At 38.7% G+C, this 27,273-nt stretch overlaps 1 protein-coding gene across 1 annotated transcript; it reads right to left on the bottom strand.

Moving 5' to 3' along the window:
• Positions 1-255: 255 nt before the first annotated feature.
• Positions 256-27,273, bottom strand: Mob1b (MOB kinase activator 1B). The gene is made up of 6 exons (XM_021626915.2): positions 27,046-27,273; positions 18,768-18,934; positions 17,191-17,284; positions 12,438-12,571; positions 8,697-8,860; positions 256-6,006 (listed from the first exon to the last, which is right to left on the bottom strand). The coding sequence occupies exons 1-6, from the start codon at positions 27,057-27,059 to the stop codon at positions 5,929-5,931; spliced, it is 651 nt and encodes a 216-aa protein (XP_021482590.1). The 5' UTR covers positions 27,060-27,273; the 3' UTR covers positions 256-5,928.

Here is a 27,273-nt window from a genome sequence, read left to right as displayed (position 1 = left end):
GGCATATGAGAGCCTCTAAGCCCTAAAGCCGACTCCTGAACCTTAGTTCTCTAAGAACCGGGTGCTGACTGCACACTGCAGCTTAGTTTTCTAGTGTGTAAGGTACGCAGACGGTGACTACCAGTGATGGGAGAATTACAGAGGTAATGCCTACCAAACTGTGAAAGGTTTAATACATTCTGTGTACTTCTGCTTTGGAATGTGTTCAGTGTAGAAATACCTATAGTAAAAATAAACAGTAATACAAAGTCAGGATTGATGGCCAAACATAACTATTTATTAGGGTTTTTTTTTCCTTATAAACATTTTCTTCTAAAAGAAAAAACCTAGAATTTAAATACTTCCCATTCCACCACATATAAGACTGTACACATTATTTACATCTCTCAAAAAACCATATTACAGATTTTCTGACACTCAGTATTTCCTTTAAAATAGTAATAGTGAAGCAATTAAGCTTTGATCAATAACTACACTTTGCATAATCTTGGCACAATTTACAATATGGCGCCTACGTTGCATTTCATATTTTAGGCCATTTTTGTCCCATCTAACTACCTTCCTAGAGAGCCTATCCCCTTCACAAGAACAGACTCATGTCTCCGTGCGTATCTTAAGCAATTGCACAACTCGAATGCTGCCATTCTGCTTCCATTACTTGGCACCGGCAGTATTTCTGATTTCCATCTTCAGAAATATTTCTATTCCAACTTTAAGTGTTCCTTATATTTGCTGTCTTCATGACACCATTTCTACCAATAGTTTTAAGTAATAACTTAAATGTATAGGAAAAAATCAAATATAACAAAAGTATTCCCTAAAATATTCGTGATTTCACCACCCTGGTTATACATGTACAAAAATAACAAATATAATTTAGTAGCTGTAAAAAACTATTTTCCCTAAAAATAGTCATTTCTGAAGGACAATTTAAGAAGAAAAGTGTTCTCAAATGAAAATGTACTAATCTATTTTACAACCAATACATCTGTTTGAGAAACAAATAATTTATGCAAAACTAGAAGAAATATCCACCTACAGAAATAATAATGAAAGAAAAAATTAAAAAGTTGTCACATTACATCACCAATAATTGCAACTTTGGTGACATAACGAACCTGTCAACCAGACAAGAGAAAACCTGTCTGTCTACAGTGCTGCAGAGTCTCTAACCACGATGAACAGTAAAATCAGCCGTGAGTGCATGTGAGCAGGTAGGTGTGTGCGCATACGACACAGACATTAGTGGAAATATACAACTCTGTAAAGGCCAGTGATTTTGCTTACCGCATGTCTGAAAAATTTATTCCAAATTTTTCTACTGTAGCACTATATGCAAGAGAGAAAAGAGGGAGGAAGGAAGAGGGGGCGGAAGGGAAGAATTCCTACCACACTGAGGGCCCAATATTTTAATCTGTATTCTTTCTCTTCTGTCAGATACAAATAAATACAATATGAGTGGTAGACAGGGAGCAATCATATTGTCCAAATGAATTCTTACAGAATAACTTAAGAAAGCCTTAAAAATTCAAGTTATTTGCATTCAGAATTTTGTTGCATGTTTGTTAACAATGAACTTTGCTATAAGATCTAGAAACAGACCTCTAATCAATCATTTATCACCTCACATATAGTCCCACTGGTAACAGGAGCTCCTGTGGTCCATCTCAGCATTATGGCAAAACCCTGACACTCTACGTACATTAGGAAGGATGCTTGAAGACTGAGCTGAGCTTACACCTAACATGCATTTTAATAGCTCAAGACAGTTCCAAAATAAGATGTCTTCCTAGGATGCAGTCACATTCCAAATTAAAAATAAACTTTTGGTCTGGAATATTTTCAAAAGACAATCAGAATTTAATGTTATAAATGATCTGTGTTGAATACTTAAATAATTTTAAATGCTATTCATGATATGTATGCTAAAACTTGGCAAATTTAATAAAATTCATACCAATTTTCCTGTATATCAACCTCGTCTTTCATTAATGTCAAATTGAAAGGAAAGCCTGTTCAAAATAAATGGAAAACAATGGAGATAAATAAAGGTTTTGTGTCTTTAAACTGCTGTTTAAGTACTGGATCCACTGTTCCATCTATCCTCTCAATCAAAACATCCTACACAACTCAAAAGTTTTGAAGAAAAAGGAGGCAAAAAATATAATGCAAATTATAAAAAAATAAAAACAAAATTCTGGGTTTTGAAATTCTATTTTGTGTTTAAATAGACATCATGAACCTAGTCTTCTCTTCCGCAATGCCGTTAATAATGTCTGTAGTCCTCTTCTCCACAGATTAGAGCCTAAAATCGTCTCTTGCGTTCCATACTGTTTTGTTTCTGTAGTTAATATAGGTTCTACTAAGCTTCAAAAATTGGTTTTGTGCAATAAAAAATTGGTTCTTCTTACACAGTCATAGCCAATTCTCAAAGGACCCACAAGGTTCTAAAAATAGCTGAAATAAACAGTGCTCTAAAGAGAACTGCTCTGACAGTTACCTCTCACTTGGATGGTAATGTACATACTCATTCATTTTAAAAGAAAGTTCAACAACTTAGAAATCTGCATCTCACATAATCTACCATTTCAGTGGTTAGCAAAACCTCTCGGAGAGGGTGTAGACAAAGTTATAAAAGAAATCTGTTGTTTTGCTATTTTCCCCAAAAGCAAGGAAAATGCTCATTACATAAAATGGAATCTAGTGATTAAATATGCAAAATATAAATACCCATATTTCTATTTTCTGATAAGAGATTGTAGTGCTTCGTCCATTCTGATAATACAGGTAGTAATTCAGTCTGAAATACACATTAAAAATATACTCTGCTACGTAATACACTTTATGTTAACCATTTAGAATTTACAATGACTAACAAAACAATTAAAAAGAAGCAACAACCTAAAAGTCTTTCATTTTAAGGTACACAGGGCTCCACAGCCACCCACCAAAACACACAAGCTTTCTGTCAGAGGCGGTCTAACTGCATGGCTTTTATGGAAGTTGGAAGAACCAGGTCAGCAAATGAACAAGGCCTGCAGCACTACCTACGGCTAAGGGCAAACAAGTCATTCCTCAGTTTCTCTTTACTACCTAATTCCTAAGTCTTTCTTCATCATATCCACATTTAACCAAAGCACTGTGAGTAACAATATAATGATAACTTACTACATTCAATTGTATGGGAAAGCTTATGAAAGAAAGATGAAAAACAACTTGAACTTTTATAACTGTATAAAAAAATGGGGTAGGCAGCAAACCATTAATCTCAGCAAGTGGGGGTGCTGAGGCATGCAGATCTCTTAGAGGTTAAGGCCAATCTGGTCTACATATTAAGTTCCAGGCTAGCCATGGCTACAGAGTAAAAATAAAATAAAAATGGGTGGGGGGATAAAGGGGATAATTATCTTACTTATTTATAAATTAACCAATCTGAAAACAGATAACACTTATAAGCAAGCTCTCCTGCACAATCAAGCTCTGATCCTTATATAAAAGAGCATCTTACTCTCAAAGCCAATTTTTGTTGAACTGACTTTCTCTGTGTTCTGGTGCGTATCTTTTTACTTACAGCCATCTACTCCTGTTTACAATTACCAGGCCTTTCCCCAGAACTCCCACTCTTCCTCACATGTACATCCACATGTATTTCCTTATTTCCCCAAAACTGAGCAAATACTTGAAACCGAAGCACCTGAGATTCTGGCACAGTGAAAATAAGCTCCTATCTACATACAGTGAGAAGATATGTCCTTCTACCAAGCACTAATTTCTAGGATAGTTTTCCATTTTGAGAACATACTATATGTAAGGCTTAAAAGACCTGAAACAACCTCTCACTCCTCTCTCCACATGCTGCTGCTATGAAAGCCACTTGTTACAGGGTATGAAGTCAAATATACTATGGAAGACTATTTCAATAAGTTAATTAGTGTTTCACTTCCTGTACAGAGAGGACTCAAACATCAGGATTCTGAAGCAACCTATATTGATTGGCATTATCTATTTAGATAGTAAAATATAATTTTAAGAAAATCAGCTGGCTGTCAGTTCATAAATAAGCATCACTAATAAATGCCCATGTTACCTTTTCCAAGCTCTTTTGTTCCTTTTTTAATTGGTACTTGGTAAGTAACTGCCATTACAGAAAGGAAATGGAGAAAAAGGCAGTTCCTAGTGATCACAATCGCAAGGGCATTCAATTGTCTCACTGTCCACTTATTAATGACAAAACCAAATTTACTTAATCTTTATACTCTTTTCTACTAAGTATTTGCATAAAAATTCAGAGAAAGCATTTCTAATTTACTAGGAGAAAAGTACGTGTCTCTAACAAGAGAGAGAATATGAAAAAATTGAGGGAAACAGATTTATCCACACTGACAAAATTAATACTCAGAGTTGAAAAGGAGTATTTCTCAAGAACAAAACTGAAAGGGCGCAAATCTCAATAGTTATTCTAAAAACCAAATCCTGAACTTATAATTGATAATGATAAAAGAACAGAATGTTGTGTCAACTAAACTTTGTCACTAACTACCAAGCTAGCATTTTCATTACTTGGAATCAATGAAAAGAAAAAATATTTCACAGTGAAAAATTAAGAAGTCAGGATGCTTCAATCTGCACCAATAATCAAGGTAGTATATCATTTAAAATGACAGGCAAATACTAGCTCCATTCACTGAATGGAAATGCTAAAAAGTGATTAATTTCCCCAAATAGTTGTTAAATTCCATGTTTAATGTCTGTACCTAAAACTATTCATTTTTAACTTCTCATGGAAGCTGATTTCTAAAAGGAAGTCTCCAAGACTCTGTTTATAAGTAATAGACACATTCCATTCCAGGGTTTTAAAACAGGACTTTCTAGAATACGACTCCCACACCTTAATCCTTTCTCTAATTTCCCAAACAAACTAATGCCTGCAGCCACCGTTCCCATTTACCTTTCCTCTGTGAAGTACAAGGGGACTCTGCACTTAGGCTCATTTGGCAATTGCTAGAAAGCCTCACAGTTCAGCATCCTTTCTGAAGATGGCAATTTTATATATAACCTGAAGTTTTACACTTACAGTGCACTTACATGTAGAAAGAAGCCGAAATGCAATAACTATTGCATTTCAACATCCTCACGTTTCAATATCACAGATATTAAGAGATGGAAAAAGACCTGCTTGTAGAACTTTAAACATCTGTTGAACAGAATATATTAGTCAATATCAAAAATAATTAAGAATTTTGTTGTTTTACATTTATGTTCTACATGCACACCTTTACAAATTATGTCAAAAATAATTAAGAAATAACTTTTGTTGTTTTACATTGATATTCTACATGCACAACTTTACAAATTATGTTTTTTTTTCAATGTAGTAAAAGCTGGACATCATCAATTTGAGTAAATTATGGCTTTTATAACAGATTACTTTACAACATGCACAAGTAAGTGCCCTAGAGAGAAATTCTAATATTGTTTCTAGCTCTGTTCAGTCCTGTATCTGTGCTTTGCACCTCAGAAGTGAGCCTATCAAGGCACTTAAAAACACGAAGTCTTTTTTAGGGACTTGAAAGTGGGCCACAATTGACACAACGCAGTATCCAATCCGTCAGCATTTCAGTCAGTTATTACTTGTTTCCAGCGTACAGTATCATAGAAAGTCCTCAAATAACCAAAACTAGGCTAATAAAAATAAGATATAAAAAACACTGTACTCCACTAAGACAAAACCTGCCCTTTCAACAACAGAGAATGGTTTTTGGCCTCCTCCAGTAGCAGAGTATGATTTTATATATTCAGAAGAGAAAAGGGAACCCAAGCAAGCCCCCAAACCTAGAACAGAAACAATCTAGATAAAAACGAAATACAACACCCAAATATACTCCACACAGCTCCAATTGAGGAAGATTTGCACAGCTTTTCATCCTTTTATCTGTCCTTTGAGGTGAGTTTTTCAATCAGCTCTTGGAGTGGTGCAAGTTCTCTTCTGTCAATCAGGTTGAACTCCTACAAACAGCAGAACATTATTTACATCTAATTCCAAAGCAGATTACCATGAACATTACTGGATATTACCTTCTGGAGTAAGTAAAAGGAAACTTCATTTTTTAAGAAACTGTTCATGAGCATAAGGAAATCACCTAACTTCCCTTAATGCTATGATTTCACATTTAAAATATTCAACACACACACACATCTCATGAAATATTTGTGGAGACTAAATGTAGTAACTGTGTTAACTATTCATGGACAAACTACCGGTCAGTAAGTGAGAGCTGTTGCTTCCTCTTGAAAAGAATGCAGTGGGTGGCACTGAAATATGTCAATCAAATGGAGATCTGATATCACTGCAAAGAAAAAGATTTTACCATGAAAAAATTAAGAAGTCAGGATACTTCAAACTGTGCCAAGAAGTAAGATACTATATCTTTTAAAAATGACTTTTTAAATTATTTATCCTGACCTAAATTTTTTTTAAAAACTCAATTAAGGTCTCATATACTTCCAACCTTCTGTATGATAGACTATTCTCAACTTTCAATGTAATCCATCATTAGCACCTATCATATGCCAAGCACTACAATAGAACTTCTGAAGAACATTAGCCACCATATTACAAGCCTACTCCTCGGGTCAATGGAGTCTGGGCAAAACATATGGGAATACATTCCACATGCCTACATTTTTGTATTGCACTTAAAGTAACACCCTTAAATAATGGATGTCCTATCTTCCTGCCTTGACAAATCTTCAGAGTGAGCAGAAAAGCAAACCCCGATTTAGAATTCTGAAAACCTCTCAGGATTCTACACTAGAATGCAGATGTCAATGAGGAGGGCCAGCTCTGGGTCCTGGCCCTCAGTTAACCTTCTGTTTTTCCAACCCCACCTTCTCCCTGCAAAAGGGACTCATACAAATCATTAAAGAAAAGTTGGCTGGCATGAACGAATGATGTCCACATACCTCTAACATGCAGCTACCATCTCGGTACTCATGCCTGAAGTTACACCTAGTGGAGATGTGACCTGGTCTCCAAAAAATAAACATCAATGCTCTCTCTGAGAGCATGTGGATAGGGAATTCTGGGATCACATTTAATTGCATGAGATAGACTGCATGGACAAGTATGTTGTTAGCCCTGTAAAGTCTAGACTGTTTGGGGTCATAGAAAGATTTATCTAAATCCAAAGGCCCAAACAAGTGGTCTTCTTAATCAAAGAGTGTTGCTAGTAGGGCAAAATGTACAAAATGCTCTAACCTGATGCCGCACTATTTGCTAGCACACGGCACACTGTATACTTTATGGCTACAGAGTAAAGTAAAACTAATACTTCTAGAGGAAGAGTATATTCCTGAACTAGCAAAGGCTAAACTTTGGCAATCATAGTCTGCTACCTAAAAATCTTACAATAAAGTGGGCTTTCGTGCTATAGGTCTGTAGATGAAATTGTCAAATAACTCCCCAAGAAAGTTTTAGAAAGTTACAACCTCTTAAAATGGGTTTTCACAGATATTTTAAAAGAAGTGTGACTTTAATGTAAGGAGTATGTATTAATGAAAATGGACACTTCAGTGAAAAGTAAAGACAACATTTATAAACTTATGCTCACAAAGAAAAACAACACAAAGTAAAATTGCTTTCTTCCAACCACCATCTTTGTCTTATAATCTCTACAGAAGCAGGAATCAAACTAGTTGACTCATCTATTTCCAACTTTATTATTTCTCTAATTAGAAAATTAAATAAAAATACATTCATACGTGGTTTTTCTTTCCTTGTTTGTTTGAGACAAAGTACTGATGCGTAAACCAGGCTGGCCTTCAACTCCTGATTCTACTGCCTCAGCCTCCAGAGTACCAGGGTTGTGTGTAGGGACCACCAACCTATTAGTCTACATTTCTAAGGCCAGCTCTCTGAGGATGAAGGAAAGGGGAAATCAACTAACAAGTCCAGTTCCAACTCAAAGGAACCTCTAGATCACTCTGACCCTTTTCTTCCTCGCACATGACGGAGAGTCATTAGCTTTAAAACTACTTAGAAAATGGTTTTATAAAGAAATGGGAAACAAGGATGTGATATTCAAAGCATATGTCCAGAAAAAAATTTACTAATAACAATCAGAGATTTTTCTTACAGCAGAGGTTTAGGGAAAGAATGCTAAAATATCTGAGACCAAGTTCATGACATGCCCCCCCAATTTTAGTTCAGATTCAAATTCCATTTTTTCCCTACTTTGGGTGGCTTCTGTTTGTTGTTTGCTTCTGTTGGTTTTGAATGTTGTCTATCCATTTTCTGTTTGTTTTTTTGAGACAGGATCTTATGGCCCACAACAGCCTGAGGTTACAAAGTAGCAGGCTGGCTTTGAAGTCATAATCCTTAGGCTTCATCCTCAAGGCCAAGATTATAGGCAAATACCTGACTCACTATTCAGGTTTCTTATGTAGCCCCTTTACAGGGCCAGGACATTAAAGCGGTCCAATCAAGGCAAGGCATCTTAGAACTGTTTTAGGCTTGCCTACCATCAACTGGGAGACTAATGAGGCTTGTCATTGTCATTACGGAGAGTGTAAAACAGAATGCTGACTACAGAGAGATGATAAGTTATGTCCTGACAGTGTATATGCAACATTTATTTCGTATATTCACAAAATCCTAAAAATAAACACGAAGCACAAAGCCTCATAAGCCAACCTACCTGAACAAAAAAAATAAAGTGCTTGAAAGATGTATTGAGATGTGCTTCCTCCTGAAGCTGGATAACAGGGTCAAAATGTTGATGATAAATGTGAGCATAAACTCTAAAGAGTCGTTTAAGTATTGTTTTTGCCACTGACATGAAATTCTTCGGGAATGGAACACCTAGTAAAGAGATAACCATCCCTATGTTAGTAAGAAAAGAGCACAGAGCAGCATGATTTGTCATCGTACACCATCATGAAATTGTGAAATAATCAATGAAAGTAAATAATGAAAGCACATACTGAAAGTAAACTCCAAAGCATCTTTTAAATATGAATGATTCTTCTTTGGTCTTTTTGTTTGTTTTTCTTTTTGTCATTCGAGACAGGGTTTCTCTGTGTAGTCCTGGCTGACCTGAAACTCACTCTGTAGACCAGCATGGCCTCCAACTCAGAGATCTACCCGGCTCTGCCTCCGGAGTGCAGGGATTATAGGCATGCACCCACGCCCTGCTAGAATGAGTCTTCTTTACGGCATACTGAACCTTTAACATACTGCCACTTTACAAATAAATACCTAAGAGGTAGGGAAGCTAAAGTCACACCCAGGTTGTGAGGTTTGTTAACAGTAAGCACTACACAATTATCTGCTAACATAAATACTGTATTAACCATTTCATTTATGCTTAAAATGCTTTTAATATATCAGACACACAAACATACAGACACACACACAGAGACTGATACACAAACACGGACACGGACACGGACATGGACATGGACACACACACACAGACACTTGGCCTTAAGGAGATTCTGATCCAGGTATAGTGACATGTATCAGCAATTTCAGGACCTCAGAGGCTGAGGCAGGGTGACAGTGAGTTCAAGACTAGCCTAAGATTCATAGCAAGACCCTGTCGCAAAGCAAAAAGAAAAATAAATATGAGATCTGCACTTGGAAGGATATTATCCTAAATGCATACCAGACCCCCAAAAAAACTATTCTTTGATCTTACTTATATTTTGAGTGAAAAAGAAGATGAAATACATAGAGAATAAAACCATGGTTACCAAGGTAAGGGGGCAGGATATGAGATAATGTAGGTCAGAAATAGATCTATAGCAAAGATACAGGATAGTCAACTCTAAAGATACAATATAAAGTATGAGAATAAAATTAGTAAGAAATTATATTGAATATTATAAGACTATTGAATAAATATTATTGAATACTATTGCCCATTTAACACCACTATAATTTTTATTAGTTGGGTATTTATAGCTGCTTTCACAACAAAATAAAATGGCTTAAGTGTAACATGATCTGTAACATGATGCAAGTTGTTTTACTGTAAAAGCTGTATGTATATACATACACTGGGATCATACTATATAACAAATATATACAACTTTAAAATTTTTAATACCAATCTGGGCCACTCCAGGCATGGTGGTGCCCACCTTTAATCCCTGCACCAGGGAAGCAGAGGCAGATGATCACTGTAAGATCAAGCAAAGTGAGCCCAGGATACCCAGGACACTCAGAGAAAAACCTGTCTTGAAAAAAAAAAAATCTGGGCCAAGACAGTTAGCAAGTAAAAGCACTTATTAGGTGAGTCCAGTAACCTGCATTTACTTCCCAGAAAGCTTGTAAGGGTGAAGAAGGAAACAGGTTTCACAAAGTTGACCCGAGACACACACATGCACACACATACATAAACACAACAGTTGTTAAGTACATTTTTAAAAAGGAAGAAGACAAAATGCTGTATTCTAAATGTTGGCAAGATAACCAAACACTGGTACTACTGCCTTAGTGACATACTCTATTGCCCATTTTACACCAATAAAAAGCACAAGGAAACAAACACACCACAACCAAAGGACATTCTAAAATATCAAAGTCATGATAGATGAAAAAAGACTGAAGTCCACATATTCTGGACTACAGAGACTAACAGGACACAGCACTGCATGAAAACAATTAGCAACGGTCTCTTTACTAGAAAACCTGAAAAACACAAACAAGACCTAAGATCCAAGAAGACCTAAGATTTCAGAGATCAATGCTCTACTGAAAGCATACAATGTCAGCCAAAAGTTATTTAACAATACTCTAGGGGTAAACTGTTAAACCATTTTTTTCAGAAATCATAGCTGCAAGTATTTTAAAAAGGTAAAACCACATACGAACTGTCTAATTGCTACACATTAGACTTGATAGATCTATCTTTAAAAACAAGTATGCCGAACAAATCACTCAGGCCAAACCCTCAAGTCTGTTTTTTCCTCACATCTTGATTTCAAAATCGATGTGACCTATGGCAGTGCTTCTCTGGAGCCACACCCAGCAGGCTCAGCCAGGATTACCACTGGTTTGGTGCCAGCCTGAGCTACAGAGGGAGACCCTACCTTAAAACAGAAGAACAAAGCAACTCTTCAAAAATAATTTTTATTTTTCTGGTTTGTTCGAGACAAGAGTTCCTCTGTGCGTGGCCCCGGCTGTCCTGAAACTGGCTTTGTAGACTAGGCTAGCCTCAAATTCACAGGGTTTTGCCTGTCTTTGCCTCCCACTTGCTGGGATTAAAGGTGTGTACCACCACGCCCAGCTTTTAAGAATAATTTTATGAGCCATAAAAAAATCACACTCTTCTTTATCATAAACATATTATATACAAGCCATACAAACAGGAGGAAGAGAAAATAAACGTGTGTCAAGTGTCACTGGCTGTCTTATTATCCATTACCTTTTCTTATAAGGTAGACCAGATTCTATTACCTTCCTATAGTATGACCTCATTTGTTCATCACCTAAAAATACAAGGAAGTATCCTTAATAAATTTAGTGTGAAAGGGACACAAGAATGCTCTTGAAATGCATAAAATTAGAAATGTTTTGATTGATGTGGTAACCTGCTGTGGCTCCAGAATAGTAAACTTCCATGTGGGACTTTCTACGGAGAAGGAAAACTACTACCTGTTTACAGTTCCTTATTTATTTATTTATTTTAATGTAAAAAAAGGAGCTAGGCTTGGTGGTACATGCCTTTGATCTCAGTACTAAGGAGGCAGAGGCAGGTGGATCCCTGTGAGTTCAGCGAGCCTGCTCTAGAAAGTGAGTTCTAGGACAGCCAGAGCTACATAGAAAAACCCTGTCTGGTTGAGGGGAAGGGAGAGATAAATAACTCAAATATACCCAAACACACACAAAAAAAACCTTCTTTGGGGACTGGAGAGATGGCTCAGAGGTTAAGAGAACTGGCTGTTCTTCCAAAGGTCCTGAGTTCAATTCCCAACAACCACATGGTGGCCCATAACCATCAATAATAAGATCTGGTGCCCTCTTCTGGCCTGCTGGCATACGTACATACAGAATACTGCATAAATAATAAATAAAACATTTTTTAAAAACCTTCTTTGATTATAATGTTAGTAATATTTTAATCTGAAATATCACAAAAATTTTAGCAAATAATAAATTAAGTCAAGAAGTAGATCACTTATTTTCTACAATCTAACCTTTCAATTAAAACACTTCAGGCAAGAGTAAGAAAAAATCAATTTCCATGAGACAGCTTGCTTTTGTCATGACTGGGCTAACAAGCTCCTGTGCTTTTTAGAAACTGCCTGACACACAAGCTCATCAACACAGTCCCATGGAACTACTCCTGGGTAGGGCAGGAAGGGACAGAGCAACTGCAGAAACGTAAAATTCCGTAGTCCATAATTTATCCCATTACACAAAATAATTTTACCAATTTTTGATGGAAATAATGTCTCATCATCCAGCTGGTCCTGAACCCAAGTCATCAGGTAATCAATATACTTTGGTGCAGAGCACTTAATGGGCTTTTTTATGTTTGTTCCATCTGCCCAGTGATACTCATATCTGAATGGAAAGATAGAAAACAGCGAACATCAAAAGAGAGGTATAAACGTGCACATACATACATTTATATGTACATATAAAATGATATACAAACATGTTCTAAACAATCTGTTCTTCAAGTAAGTGCACACTTTTCAATTATCAGTAGCCTGTTTTCCATTTACCACAATCCAACCTAAGGAATCACATCAAACTCATCTTCTATTTAGATGTTTTCCTCACCTGTCTGATTTTCTCTTTTCCTTTTTTTCTTTTTTCCTTTTATTTATTTATTTATTTTAAAAACAGTCTATCACTATGTAATCCAGGCTGGCTTGAACCGGATCCACTGTCTCTGTGTCCCAAATGCTGGGGTTAAAGCATGGGCTACCATGCGCAACCCCTACATTTTCTTAAAGAACTCTCTAATACAGAGTAGAATAATATATATTGTTGAAGCAGGAGAACTTACTTCTCTGTTCTATGATGGCATTCTTTGAACTTCACAGTTGTTTTTCTTCCTTACATAAAATGCAGAGCAATTCTTTTTACCTGGGAGCTTTAAATTTGGGGTTAAGTATATAGAAAACAGAAAAGTCAAAGTAAAACTAATATAAATAAAAATGGTTCAGTGGGCGGCTGAGATAGCTCAACAGTTAAGAACACTGGCGGCTGCTCTTCCAGAGGTCCTGAGTTCAATTCCCAGCAACCACATGCTGGTTCAAGACCATCTATAAAGGGATCTGATGCCCTCTTCTGACATGCAGGTGTACATGCAGACTGAGCACTCCTACATTTAAAAAATAGTACTTTTGGATGAGGAATTAATACACTCTAAAAGGAAACTTGCAACTCAAAAGTGCTCATCTTTTGGACATTGACATCCCTTTGATTTAAAAAACATCTAATATGCAACTATCATGTGAGAAACACAAGGTCAAGGACAAGGAACACTAAAATGAAATGCACTTCCACTACTCTGAAAAACAAGATTAGCAGAATTTATGCCCATAAATGTATAAGTAAAAATGTGTATGAACTGCCTGTCTAAAGTGAACAACTAACCCTTGAAAGATCAACCTATAAATGCAAATGTAAAACAAGCTACTTGATTTGTATTCAGGCCAAACCCTCAAGTCATTTTCTTAAACAATCCACTTCATATTCTCTCTCTCTTTCTCTCACTCTCTCTCACACACACACACACACAAACCCTTATTTTTAAGATAATAAGACTTTCCTTACAAACTGTACAATAGACATGTCCATCAACATAGCTCTAAAGAACTAAGTATATAGCTAAAATTCCAAAATATAGAAATCTATAAACTGAATTGTCATTTAGATTTTTAGTTTCCATTTCTTCGGCTACTTCACTTTTTTTAATCAACTGTTTTTAACCTTTTCTGCAGAGTTTGACCTCAAAGAAGAATAGACCAGTTAGCCTAACAAAGGAAATAGAAATATAACAGAAAAAAAAATAGTAATCTTCAATATATAGATGAGGATGCTTTCCATTTATCAAATCCACACCTTAATAATAACCCAGAACTACCCCAAGCAGCGATATGCCCTGATAAATGTGTGTAGAACCACAGCCTTATCATTTTTTAGCAGAGAAGACCATCAAATGCAGTGTGAAATCTCAAAAAGAAGACATTCCCAAGCACCTAACTGGTACCCTGCTGGGATTAATCACTTTCACAGTCAAGAATTTTCTGTTATAAAGTTTAAATACTCAGTGCAATTTTAAGCCTGTTTATTCTTCTATGACCATCTTGACAGATGGGGGCTGTAACTAGGCCTTACCTTCTTTACTTTTCACTTAAAAAACATGAACTTCGGGCTGGAGAGGTGACTCACCAGTTATGTGTGCTTATTGCTCCTACAAAGGACCGGGGTTCAGTTTCCAGCACTCACATGGCAATTCGCAGCTACCCGTAACTCTAGCTCTAGGGGATCTGATACCCTCTTCTGGCCTCTGGGGGCTTCTTTATGCACATGGTGCACACATGTACATAAAATAATAAACAAGTACATGAATCTTTAAGAAGAAAAAGGATGAGCTGGAGAAAGGGGCAGTGGTTAAGAGCACTGGCTGCTCTTTCAGAGGGTCTGGATTCAACTGTCGGCACCCACATGACAGTTCACAACTATCTGTAAGTCTAATTAGAGAGGACCTGTACCTCACACAGACATACATGTAGTCAAAACACCAATGCACATAAAATAAAAATGTATTTTAAAAAAGGAAACAAAAGGCATGCATATTCTTTCTCTACGGTAAGACATTTGAAAGTCTTTCTTCACAGTCATGTTTGTTAACTTGGTATATTCTCAGGTGTTCATTCACTTCCACATGTAAAAACCAAAAGCAAACATAGTAAATCAAAGATTCATATACAGGGTCCTGAAGCTTTAAAAATAATCTCAACTGTCAGTATCCTAACACTCGCAAAAAAATGAAACAACTGTATCTTGCTTAAACCTAAGATTCTAATTTTTTCTTTTTTTTTTTTTTTTTTTCCCAAGACAGGAAAAGCCTGTGTAGCCTTGGCTATCCTAGACTCACTTTGTGAACCAGACTGGCCTTGAACTCACAGAGATCAGCCTGTCTCCCAACCCCCTTGCTGGAATTATAAGTGTGTGCCACCTCGCTCCACTTCCTGATCTTTTCTTTGTTATGTTTATAATTTAAGATCAAGATATGGTTTTAGTTCGAGCCGCACCACAGGCTTAGGTGTGGGCTGACTGTGGAACCTTTACAAGCAGGTGCTGGTATACCACTGGGGACTGACCTTGAAGGTTACAGTGAGAGCTGTCTTGCCTTCTGATCCTCCAGTATCCTTCCTGATCCTTTAGTAAGGATCTCACTAAGGATCCTCTGTAAGCTCTCGCGGCCTAGCGTCAACCTATCTCCATACCTTCACCACCGTGACAGGCTGAAATGCCCTAACAAAAAGAGCTGGGCACAGTGAGCACAGCTACGACCCTAACAGAGGAAGCAGACTCAGGAAAATTCTAGTCTACTGCCTACCTGGGTCACATAGGTAAGACGAAGTCTTATTTTTCAAAGGAAAGAGAGACAGAGGAGCAAGTGGGCAGGCAATGTGCTACAGAGGAATCTGCTTTTTTAGAAAGCAGAACTACGTTTTCCCCAAAGCAGATAAAGGATGTATAGTAAAATTAAAACCATCCATTTTAACATGAAATTAAAACATCTGAACACCAATAACACCAATAAGAATTATGTAATAAAAGGAAATTTCATTTCTCCAATGCCCTTTTACAGTAAGAAACTTGATAAAACTAAGACACTATTCTGTGTCTAAACCACAATATTTAGCCAAAGGATAGTTAAATAATTTAAAAACAAATTTAATAAAGAAAGGCAATTCAATTAAAAATCTACAGAGGTTCGGGAATAGTAGTTAATTCCAGAACTGGGGAGGACAGAGGCAGGCTGATCTATCTCTGTGAGCCCAAGGCCAGCCTGGTCTACATAGGGAGTTCCAGGACCAATCCAGCTTCATCGAAACTATCTCAAAAAGCAACAACAAAAGTTCCATAAAGGGCAGTTCTCCAACATAAGGAGTTCCTTGAGAAGAGAAAATCACCATATACAATTCTAACAGAAAAGATCTAAGCCGGGCACTGTGACACACACCTATGATCCCAGCACTCAGGGAGCACACAGGTAGATCTCTATGAGTTCAAGGCCAGCATGGTCCACACAGCCAAGGCTACACAGAGAAACCCTATATTGAAAAACCAAAATCAAACAAAAAAAGAATTTGAGTGGCATACTTGAAACCCCAGATTTGATACATGCGCACATGAACACATATACACACACAGTATCACAGGATAAACACAACATAATGAAAATATAATCATTATAAAAGTAAAACCACTAGGGCTGGAGAGATGCCTCAGCTGCATGGAGCATGCAAAGCTCTTTCAAAGGACCCAAGATAAGCTCCAACTTCAGGCAGCTGCAGGACATCTCTGGCCACTGTGGGCACTTGCGCGCGCGCACACACGCACACACACACACGCACACACGCACACACACACACGCACACACACACACACACACGCACGCACAAATTAACAACAATCCTTTCAAAATAAAAACTTAAACAGAAAGAGCACATCTACACTAAAGAATCCTAGGCAGTTCCAACAGGAAAGAAATTTTCAGCTGGGTCTGTAACAAGGGTGAGACATTTTAAAATATTAACATAAGGTTAAAAAAAAAAGAAAGGGAGAAAGAGAGAAAAAGAAAGAAAGGAAGGAAGGAAGGGAGGGAGGGAGGGAGGGAGGGAGGGAGGGAGGGAGGGAGGGAGGGAGGAAGGAATTACAAAAGGAAGAAAGAGAAGAAAAAAAAAAAGAAAAATGTCCAAGAAGAATATATGAGGCAACTTTCCAGAAGAAACAGAGTGACTGGCAAGGAGTTTCCAGGAAGCTGGTTCAGGTGGATGGGGAAAGATAGGGTGTAAGGAGAGGAAAGGCAGGAAGCAGCTGGAAGGCAAGGCGGAAACAAGTGGATCAGGCACAGGCCTGATGCATGGCCAGGCACTTCCTTCTCATCGAAGAGTGACAGTGACAAGGAAAACTGATCATTAACTGAATCTTACTTTGGTCCAGCTGACATCACCGGACAGCTCTCCTCTGTACAGAAGTCTGTGATGGTTCCATAAAGCATATTGATTTGATTGAAAAAATCCACAGCTGCAAAGCAAATGTCTGTTATAAGTAAAATAAAATATTAAAAAAAGAAATCACACTGACTATTTAAGAATCCCAGGTTCCTCTTCCCTACAAAAGCAGGTGGAAAGCTCACACCAAAGCCTCAACTGTTGAGTATACTAAAATTAGGAGCTGGTAGTAAAGAGAAAGAAGACAGTGTTAAAAATTATTGGCAACCCTCATAAAAATGCATATATAAAATATACAAAGAACTATATGTGAGTAAGAAAAGACAACACACCAGAAAATGTAATAATTTAAAATGCCCCCTCACAAAAAAAGTTTCTAGATAATAATAAAATTCTATGAGAAAATGTTGGTAATAATGAAATCACAAATTTAAATAATGGGTTGTCATTCTAAAGCCACCCCCCCAGCTAAAAACTTACTTCAAATTGTAAAAAGCCAAGAATACCCAACACATTGAAAGTGTCTGTGTGTGTATGCAATGGCCAGAGGACATCAGCTGCTATTCCAATTCACAGACACTGTTATAGCAACAGAGAAAATACAGACAGAAAGGAACTGTCTGCTTCTATACTTAAGACAATATCTTGTGCTCTACAACACAGGGTTCTACACAGCCATTCTTAATATTTAACTAGTATACACATGCTGGCAAAATGACTCAGTGGGTAAGCATTCCTGCCACCAAGCCTGACAACCTGAGTTCAATCCCCAGGACTCACATAGTTGATGTGGCATGTGCACCCACCCACACACATGTACATGCACAAACACACACACAAATAAATATATAAACATTCAAATAACTAAATAAATTAATAACTGAGTTCTCAAAGGTACAAACACACAAACAAGTGCTAAAAGGAAGAAGAGAGAAGAGCAGACAGGGAGGGGATAGGAGGGGATAGGAGAGGATAGGAGGGGATAGGAGGGGATAGGAGGGGACAGGAGGGGATAGGAGAGGATAGGAGGGGATAGGAGAGGATAGGAGGGGATAGGAGGGGATAGGAGGGGATAGGAGGGGATAGGAGAGGATAGGAGGGGATAGGAGGAGATAGGAGGGGACAGGAGGGGACAGGAGGGGACAGGAAAGGCCAAGCAGAGCAGGGCATGTTAGCACACACCTTTAATCCCAGCAATTGGGAGGCAGGTGGATCTCTCTAAATTGAAGACCAGCCTAATCTACCATGAGTTCTATACCAGCCAGGGCTACACAGCAAAACCCTATAATAATGTACATATACATGGCCAATTTATTCTGATTATCTTTGAGATACCTTATAGGTAAGATGGCTCTCACCAATAAAATGAAAAACACAAACCATTTTATTTTTAATAACAGATCTGTTGTAGTCCAAAACTATAAGCATATCATAATAATTAATCACATAATTAAGAAAGTGTGACAGTAACATTCTATTGACATTTCATAAAATAACAAAGACTGGCTGTGGCATCATCACTATATTGTCTGCCGAGAAACAGAAGGGCTACTTACTGTTAACTGCAACCCACTCGTTTAGATCCTCTCCCTCAGGGAGCATGACAGCCATCCGGAGGTTGCCACTGCCAAGTGTGGCCTCTGCGTGCTTTAAGAGCTCATACTGGTGAGACCCCTCTGGGATGTTCTTCTTTGGTTTAAAAGTTTTAGAAGAGCGACTACCACTATGAAGAAAAAAAGAAGGGAAAGGGGCAGAATACTTGATTATTTAAATAAATACTGTCAATGAAATCTGTATTTTATTTCTGCATTAAGTAAGTCATATTAAATAACAAAAAATAGGAATTACAACCCCCAAACCTAAACTGTACTAGCTACATTAATCCTAGCAATAACATACTTACTGTTTTGACTATGATATCCACCCAAAATAAATAAAAAATTCCTCTATGTTCTCTAATTTAACTCAGGAGGAGCTAAAGAACTTTCAGCTGCAACTAATCCAGCTCTCCACAGTAAACTAATCACTCTGGATTATAGACTAGAATCTACCAAAAAAAAAAAAAAAAGCACTTCCATAATAAATATTAATAATTCTATTTTGGTTTTTTGGTTTTTTGGTTTTTTTTTTTGGTTTGTTTTTGAGACAGGGATTCTCTGTATAGCCCTGGCTGTCCCGGAACTCTCCTTATAGACCAGGGCGGCCTCAAATTCAGAGATCTGTCTGCCTCTGCCTGAGGGTAGAATTAAAGACATGTGTGACAACCTCCAGGCTTTATTTTTACTTCTTATTCAACCCTGCTTTTCATTTTAATACAGAAGTATTTTCTCTTATAAGATGTAGACACACTTTTATATCAATAAAACAGAAAAATCCTAGAGCCAGGTGAAAGGAAGCTAAATGTTCTATACACAATGATAAGACACATTTCCAATCAATCTTAACATAGAATTCTGGTTTAAGCAGGTAGTTAGTATGACTGAAATGCTCAAATACATCCTGTGTCAAAAAGTCTGGATGTATTTCAAAAATGAGATCAGCATAAGTGAAAAGGACACAGAAACCAGCATGAATAGGGTTTTCACTAATGAAAACTGGGACAATCTGAGCTCCAAAGTTAGTGATAGTAGTTTCAGATCCTAACTGAAGAACATTAAGAATCCATTTATCTAGATTATCTTGTGTTTGTGTATACATGGTGTATGTGTGCTTGTGAACATGTGTGTATAGCTGTGCATGTGCAGGGACCACAGGAGGATTTGGAGTGTCCTCTTCAATCACTGCATCATCGCCTAGGCAGGCTAGCTAGAGAGTTCCAGTCATTTCCACACTTCTCCGCTAGGTGTTTACTGGGACTGCTGGGGATTTCAAATCAGGTCCTCACACTCTTAACCATAAGGCCACCTCCCCAGCCTGTATCATCCCCGTATTATCTTACAGTGAATACATTAGGAACAGCTCAGTAGTAACGGAAGTGGCAGACAGGCTGTGTGGTAAGAGACAAGCAAGGCTGCTCACACCTGCCATAACAGCACTACATCTCCCACAGGTCTCACCTTCTAATATGCATGCAGCTATACCTTGGTGATCGTATTTCAATTATCACCTTTAGATGAACAAAACATCCATATCTTAAAACTGGCTGAGTTTTCCTTACAATGAAACTTAAGTAAATTTGCAAGTGATGAGAGAATTAGAACTCTTGCAATTATTATAAAAATAATTTAGATGGGGCTGGAAAGATGGCTTGGCAGTTAAGAGCACTGGCTTCTCTTCCAGAGGTCCTGAGTTCAATTCCCAGCACCCACTTGGTGGCTCATAACCATCTGTAATGAAATCTGATTCCTGGTTCTGGTGTGCATAGACAGAATATTCATATACATAAATGAATCTTTTAAAAATAATAAGAATTTAGATAACAAGCTACAACAAGCTGGAATGGAGACTGAACCAGTTACATAGAATCAAAATACTTCACAAAATGTTAATTATGAGGAACAAAAAGGTAAGACAACAGTGGAGGATTCTGATAAGGAATTTTAATCCAGTAATATGGCTTGTGTGACCCAGCTGGAATATGGACATGCGTTTAGTACAAGCTTTTTTCCCCACTGGCTGGAATACAGACACAGGACACCTTTAATTCATCTGGCTGGAATTTAGTATACACCTTTAAACACAAACAATAATATCTACTTGCGGGGCAGACGAAGTGATAAATCAGATAGATTTGCCAGAATGAGTCAGATAGGACCCTCACAAGAAAAGACAGGAAAGAGAAGCTACTTAAGAGCAGCACAGAAGAGCAAGAGGGTTCAGGGAGACAGTACAGTAGAGTTTGGGGGTACAGTACACTTAAGTGTAGGTCAGTTTGTGCAGTTCAGTTAGTAGAGTTCAGAGGGAGTTTTTCAAGCACAGCAATTCAGAGAGAAGCTAGTTTGAATCAGTCAGCTTGGAGAAGAGTTTAAGCCAGAACAGCTGAGTTCAACCAGCCAGCCAGAGTTCTGAAAGAACTAGAAAAGGGTGAGCTATTCAGCAGTAAGTCTCAGAGGCTGAAACATTCTAGGCCTAGGTTAAGCAGATAGAGGCTGCAAGCTAAAGCCTTCAAGGTCCAGGCTAAAGATTAGATTGTGTAGAGGCTAGAAGCTTCCAGGCCTAGGCCTAGGGGATATTAGATGAAATGTTGGGGGCTCAGCCCAAGCTATGTATTTGTAAAGCTTGGGTACAGCTCTCATCTCATCTTCTCATCTGAGGAAATAAAAACATTTACAGGTAGGCAATTTAAAACACCAAAATTAAAACCACCAGTAATAGCCAGGTGGTGCTGGCACACACCTTTAATCCTATCAGGAAACAGAGGCAGGCAAACATCAGAGAAACTGAAAGGGATATTCTACAAAAATGGTAAAGGTCATGTGTTATGCTAAATTTAAAAGGTAGAGCCTAATAAATGTTTGTTATTAGGTATAACCATTTCAGCGGCATTTTCTAACCCAGTATCATTCTAACAAAGACATAGAACCTGTTGTCCTTTATAAAAGAAACTTTATCTGGGGCACTGAAGATATTAACTCTCTAAACTGACGTTACCTCCCAAACCCTATCTCGAGCGACCTCCCATCCACGGTCCCAAAATACTAATTAATGTTCTCCATCTCCTCCATTCACGCTGATCCAGCCATGTGCTCCTTTCCCATGCTAACCCATGGAGCCAGTCCATTGCGTTGCCTTCTCCTCCGATCCTGTCATCTCCTTCTCATCTCGTGGTCCCTCCACCAAGGCCTGTGGACCCCAAACTCTTCCCCCCTTTCCTCTGCCAAATTCCAAGCGTCGGCATTTTTTATTAAACAATCAGCTTTAAATTAGGTGGAGCAAGGTTTACACAAGGACAGGTGTACATGAGAAAGTGCTCCTCTGAGCAGGGTCAAGATCTTGGGGGTCAAAAATTAACATCAGAATACATAGCACTAGGCCAACCTCCAATAGTAATCAATGAAGACTGAAGAAATATTTTAGTTAGAAAACTATGGGGCTCGTAATTGAGCTTCTTGATTAACCACTGGGTTTGATCTCCAGCAATACAGGGGGTTGAGAAAATACTGCAGACATAGAACTGTGTGTGTGTGTGTGTGTGTGTTACTCTAAGAAGTTAAAGTTACTGATGGGCTCTCTAGATGAGGAACATCTAGAAACACTGTGCAGTCTTTCCAAAGATGGAAACTTTTAAAATAAAATTTTTTGTTTGTTTGGTTTTTGCTTTCAAGGCAGGGTTTCTGTGTAACCTGTTTATCCTGGAACTCACTCTGCAGACCAGTTAGCTTCCAACTCAGTGATCCACCTGCCTCTGCTTCCCGAGTACTGAGATTAAAGGTTTATACCACCATGCCTGACTAAAATAAAATGTGAAACAATTCAGCAAATGAAAAGATTTTACAGCTATAATTTGTAATTGTTGTTATAATACTTAATTATTGCTATAATGATTGCTAAGGTTCTAATTAAATTTTTTCTGTAATTTTTACAGCTTACTATCGAATTAGAGATATTATAAAAATGATCTTATGCTCATTAGTGCTATAGTTTGAACATGGACAGTATCCCCTGAAAGGCTAATTTGCTAAAGGGCTGCTTCCAGGACAATGCAATTATGGGGTGGAGAAACCCTTAATAGAGACTCTTGTCAAACTCTGCTCATCCGGCTTGCATGCACACCCTTAACCAGCTCAGCCATTTCATTGGTTCAAAAGTCTATGCACCATCACTAAGAAACTGACACATGAAGAGCCTGTCTATGTATGGGAAGGATTTGTTTACCAGTCATAAATTATCAATCTGTGTGATGTGACGGAAACTATTTACAAAGTCATAACCCAAAATACATACTATGGTTACCTGAGAAGTTCTAGTTGTAAATTATACTCTTTGACTTTTTGAGGCAGGGTCTCACCATTACACCACTGGGTGACCTCAAACTGACAATCCTCCTGCTTCCCAGAGATTACAGACACGCACCAGCATGCCCACCAGGAATTTTCTTTCTTTTCTTGTTTTGTAATATCTCCAGGAAACTATTTTAATACTAACGTAAGAATGAGTTATAATATTGTTTTAAAGTTTCTCCTTTGTCTTCTCTCTGTGTTAGTGGGGGAACCTTAGGAAAGGATTCTACAAATACATGCAGAATACCTGCTATCACTGATTGTTCTGGAAAACAGATCCGACTTGAAAACCACCTTTTAAAAAATACATGTTATACAGGCTGAGGATTTAAGGCACTGATAGAATACTCAGGAGCCAGGGGCAGGTGGTTCTCTGAGTTCAAGGCCAGCCTGGTCTACACAGTAAATTCCAGGACAGCCAGGGTCACATAAATAAACAAAAAACAAAACAAACAAAAAGAAAAGCTGGGTCTCTTTTCTGTTACAAAAGAAAAATGGAAGGTACCCAGCATAGTAATTAATACGTATTTTCTTCCTTTCTTTCTTCCATTCCCAAACCATTTTTGTTTCGCCTATATATAAATAATATAAAATTTTGGATTAAATTTTGTTTGTTTTATAGACTGACTTATATTCATTCACATTCCCAAACACCTTTGTTCCAGTTAACTGCTTTGCTTTATCTCCATCAAAAAGCTTTACGTTACGAAATTATACTTTCATTTTTTCATTATTTCTCAAAAGAATTTTAAAAAGCTAGAAACAAAGAGAACACTCAACATACTTTTTGATGATTACAAGAATCACGTTTATCCTAATTTCTCTGCATTTTCATATATAAAATATCAAGGGAGGGGGACCAAACTGTTAAGTAAAGAGACCTGTGTTCCAAGGATGGAACCAGCAATCCTAACCTGGTAATTGTGATTTTATTCCTCCAGTAAAATAAGCAACAGGCTCTTACTGAAAAAAGCCCATTTACTGAGAAGTAAAATGTACTAGTTCCCTTTCTTTCTTAGAAAACTCTTACTAACCTTTCATTAAATATCACCCAAATTTTTTTCATAAATCTCCTTGAAACCTCAAAACAAAATGCTTCCTTGGCTTTAGGACTCCAGGAGTGTACTATGCCCATTAGAGATGACTCTGATATACCTTCTACTGTCTCTGGAGTAGCCACATCGCCACATAGGCACTTAAGGACTTGAGTCTACAAAGCTAATGTAACTTCCTATAATCGGCATCTGGGGGTTCAGTCTAATCTGCAGACACGCAGTGCGAAGCACCACCACAGTTTAGCCAGCCTTTTCACGTAAGGTGAGGAAAGCATATCCTGAGCATCTGTGCAAAAGTTACCCAAAGGTTATCACTGCGGAAGACTGTTCACCTACCAGGATCACCCCAACCACCTCCTTCCCCACCCACTTCTCCCATACTAAGGGATTTCTGACATTTAATACTGTGGTCACTGCCTGAAACTTAAGTTCCACTGAGCAGGAAGCTTGTCCATCTTATCATACGTGATACTCAATGTCTGCACTGTGCTGGAGCACAGGAAAGTTGTGGGGTTTTTCATCAATTAGGCTTTCCTTCTCAGACATGACTCATCATGTTTTAATCCTATCTCTCGCTACCCTCTTTCCTCTGCTTTTTCTCTACAACAGCCTTCCCAAACAGGTTCCAAGAACCAGAAAATATCTGTTTTTAACTCAATTTTTCTTTCTTTTTCTGCTTCCCCTGTATAATACTCAAGAAATCATCAAATAAAATTTGCTGGATTAAATTTTGTTTGTTTTATAGACAGGGTTTCACTATTACCCTGGGCTGGCCTGTAACCCTCTAAGTAGACCAGGCTTAACTTGAACTCACAGAAATCTACCTGACTCTGCCTCCCAAGTACTGGGATTAAAGGTATGTGCCACCAGATTAACTTCCCTCCAGATTAACTTTTTTGGACTATTAAACTGATGGGCAAAACCTGTTGAGAGTGTATTAACTTCTTCTATTTGTGACCTTGCTAAAAAAATCGTTCCCCTGGGGGAGAGGGCGGGACTGGAGAGATGGCTGTTCTCCCAGAAGACCTGGGTTCAATTCCCAGCACCCACACGGCAGCTCATAACTGTTTATAACTCCAGTTCCAGAGCAACAGACACCCTCACACAGACATACATTCAGCAGAACACCAATGTACATTAAAAATAAAAATAAATAAAAAATAAAAATGTTCACCAAACAGTACAAACCCTCTAGATGCTCACATTAGTTACAGCAATATTGTCTAATCTACCTCTTATCTGCACCTAATACCACGCCACCTAAAAGCAGGACGCTAGTATATATGTATTCAGAAAACAGTACTAGAACCTTTCCAAACATCACCAAGTTTCGGCCAAATATGGCTGTCCTACATTTCGACCACTTTAGCTTATGAGTTCCGAGACACAGGCCTGTCAGAAGCAGCCATCCACGTTACAGCTACTTTACAGCTTTTAAATCCATGAGACGAGAATATAAGCAACGTAAAATTACACTAAGCATGGGAGTTGCTTAGGTGTGTTGGTTAAAGGTAAAATATGAAACAACTTACTGTATAAACCACCAAGTTTCTCATCTACCACTGACAAACTCAGAATCAGCCCTAGAATACATGCACAAGTTCAAAGGTGTCAGGCAGGTTGACACAAGCCAGACCTTGGGCCTAGGAGAAAAGCCAGTCCAGGGTAAGCCTTTCACGATAGTTAAGCTTTGTCTAAACAACCTAGAAAGAAATGGCATCCTATATACGAGCATGTGAAAATAAGGGTGCTACCAATGTAATGCCTAAAACTTGGAGAAGGGAAAGAGAAATCTGAACAGAAAGGAATCGCTAAATGCCGTTTGCTCCACAGTAAAAGAGCAGATGAGGTAGATTACAGCCTTTACGAGTCTGTTTTTTAATCTTGTTTTAAACTAGCTTTCTAAACACTTGAGTGAATTATAAGAAATCGTTCAAAAAAGTTACTCTTCAGGTGTAACCTCGGGGACCTAAAGTTTGTCTGTTAATTCCATACTCTTGCTGTCCCACTTTTCTACCCCGACCCCCACCTCCACCTCAAACTGGTCGGAAATAAATGATAAATAAAATAATGACCAGCACTAAAAGTAAGGCTAAAGTTGGTGTTAAAAAAATGATTGGCAAAACAGCCTCGCGGAGCTACATTAACCAGGACACATTACCCAAATCCTATCTGGAGAGTGATTGACAAAATATGAGCCCTACAAATCAAGAAAGCACTGTAAGAAGTGGGGTGCTGAAGTCGGCAGGCTGTCACCAGGGGATCCAGGCCTGCAAGCGGTCCGGTTTTGAAGTTATCTCTACGGAACTCGGCTCTCAATTTCTCAACCCTAGGACCTAACGAAGATGTTAAAGGGGTCCGGGACTGCCAACCCATCTTCCTACGCTTGGCGTTCAGAAACAGCAACGGGCATCTGACACCGAGCCAGGAGGGGGGTGGCAAGCGTTGGATGCCAGTCGGGAGGGTGGAATGTAAGCTTGAAAATACACACGCCCACCCACGAGTGGGAGGTGAGCTTGCAAACACACACAAACACACACACACACCTATGTCAACATCGACAGAGACAGAAACAGACAGACAGACAGAGACCAACCGACCGACCGACCGAGGAGCGAAAACTAAGCCGGGTAGAGAAATGTGGGCATGGACACTGGGGGCTACGGCACGGGCAGCACACAGGGAACAGAGGGAGAGGCCGGGCAGCACCAGCAGGACAGGGAGGCAGGGCCGGGCAGCACCAGGAGAAGGACAGGGCCCCGGGAGGACGGGGAGGCAGGGCCGGGCGGCACACGGAGGACGGGGCCTCGGAACAAAGCCGGCGCGGCCGGGTTACTTACAACAAGAAGCTCATGTCGGCCGCGCTGCGGGCTGCGGGCTCGGCAGAGCGAAGCCCGGGGCGACCGGCTCGAGTCGGAGGAAAGGCGAGGAAGGGAGGGAGGAGGACGCGCCCCGGCAGCGGGGCGGCGGCGACTTGCTCGGCCTCGCTCCTCGGCTTCGGCGGGCAGAGCGGCGGAAGTTGGAGAACCGGACTCTGCGAGCTCCGCGCAGTGGAAACCCGGCAGCCC

Source organism: Meriones unguiculatus, chromosome 3, assembly GCF_030254825.1.
Source record: "Meriones unguiculatus strain TT.TT164.6M chromosome 3, Bangor_MerUng_6.1, whole genome shotgun sequence".
Taxonomy (NCBI): Eukaryota; Metazoa; Chordata; class Mammalia; order Rodentia; family Muridae; genus Meriones; species Meriones unguiculatus.
This window is presented reverse-complemented; position numbering and strand designations above follow the sequence as displayed.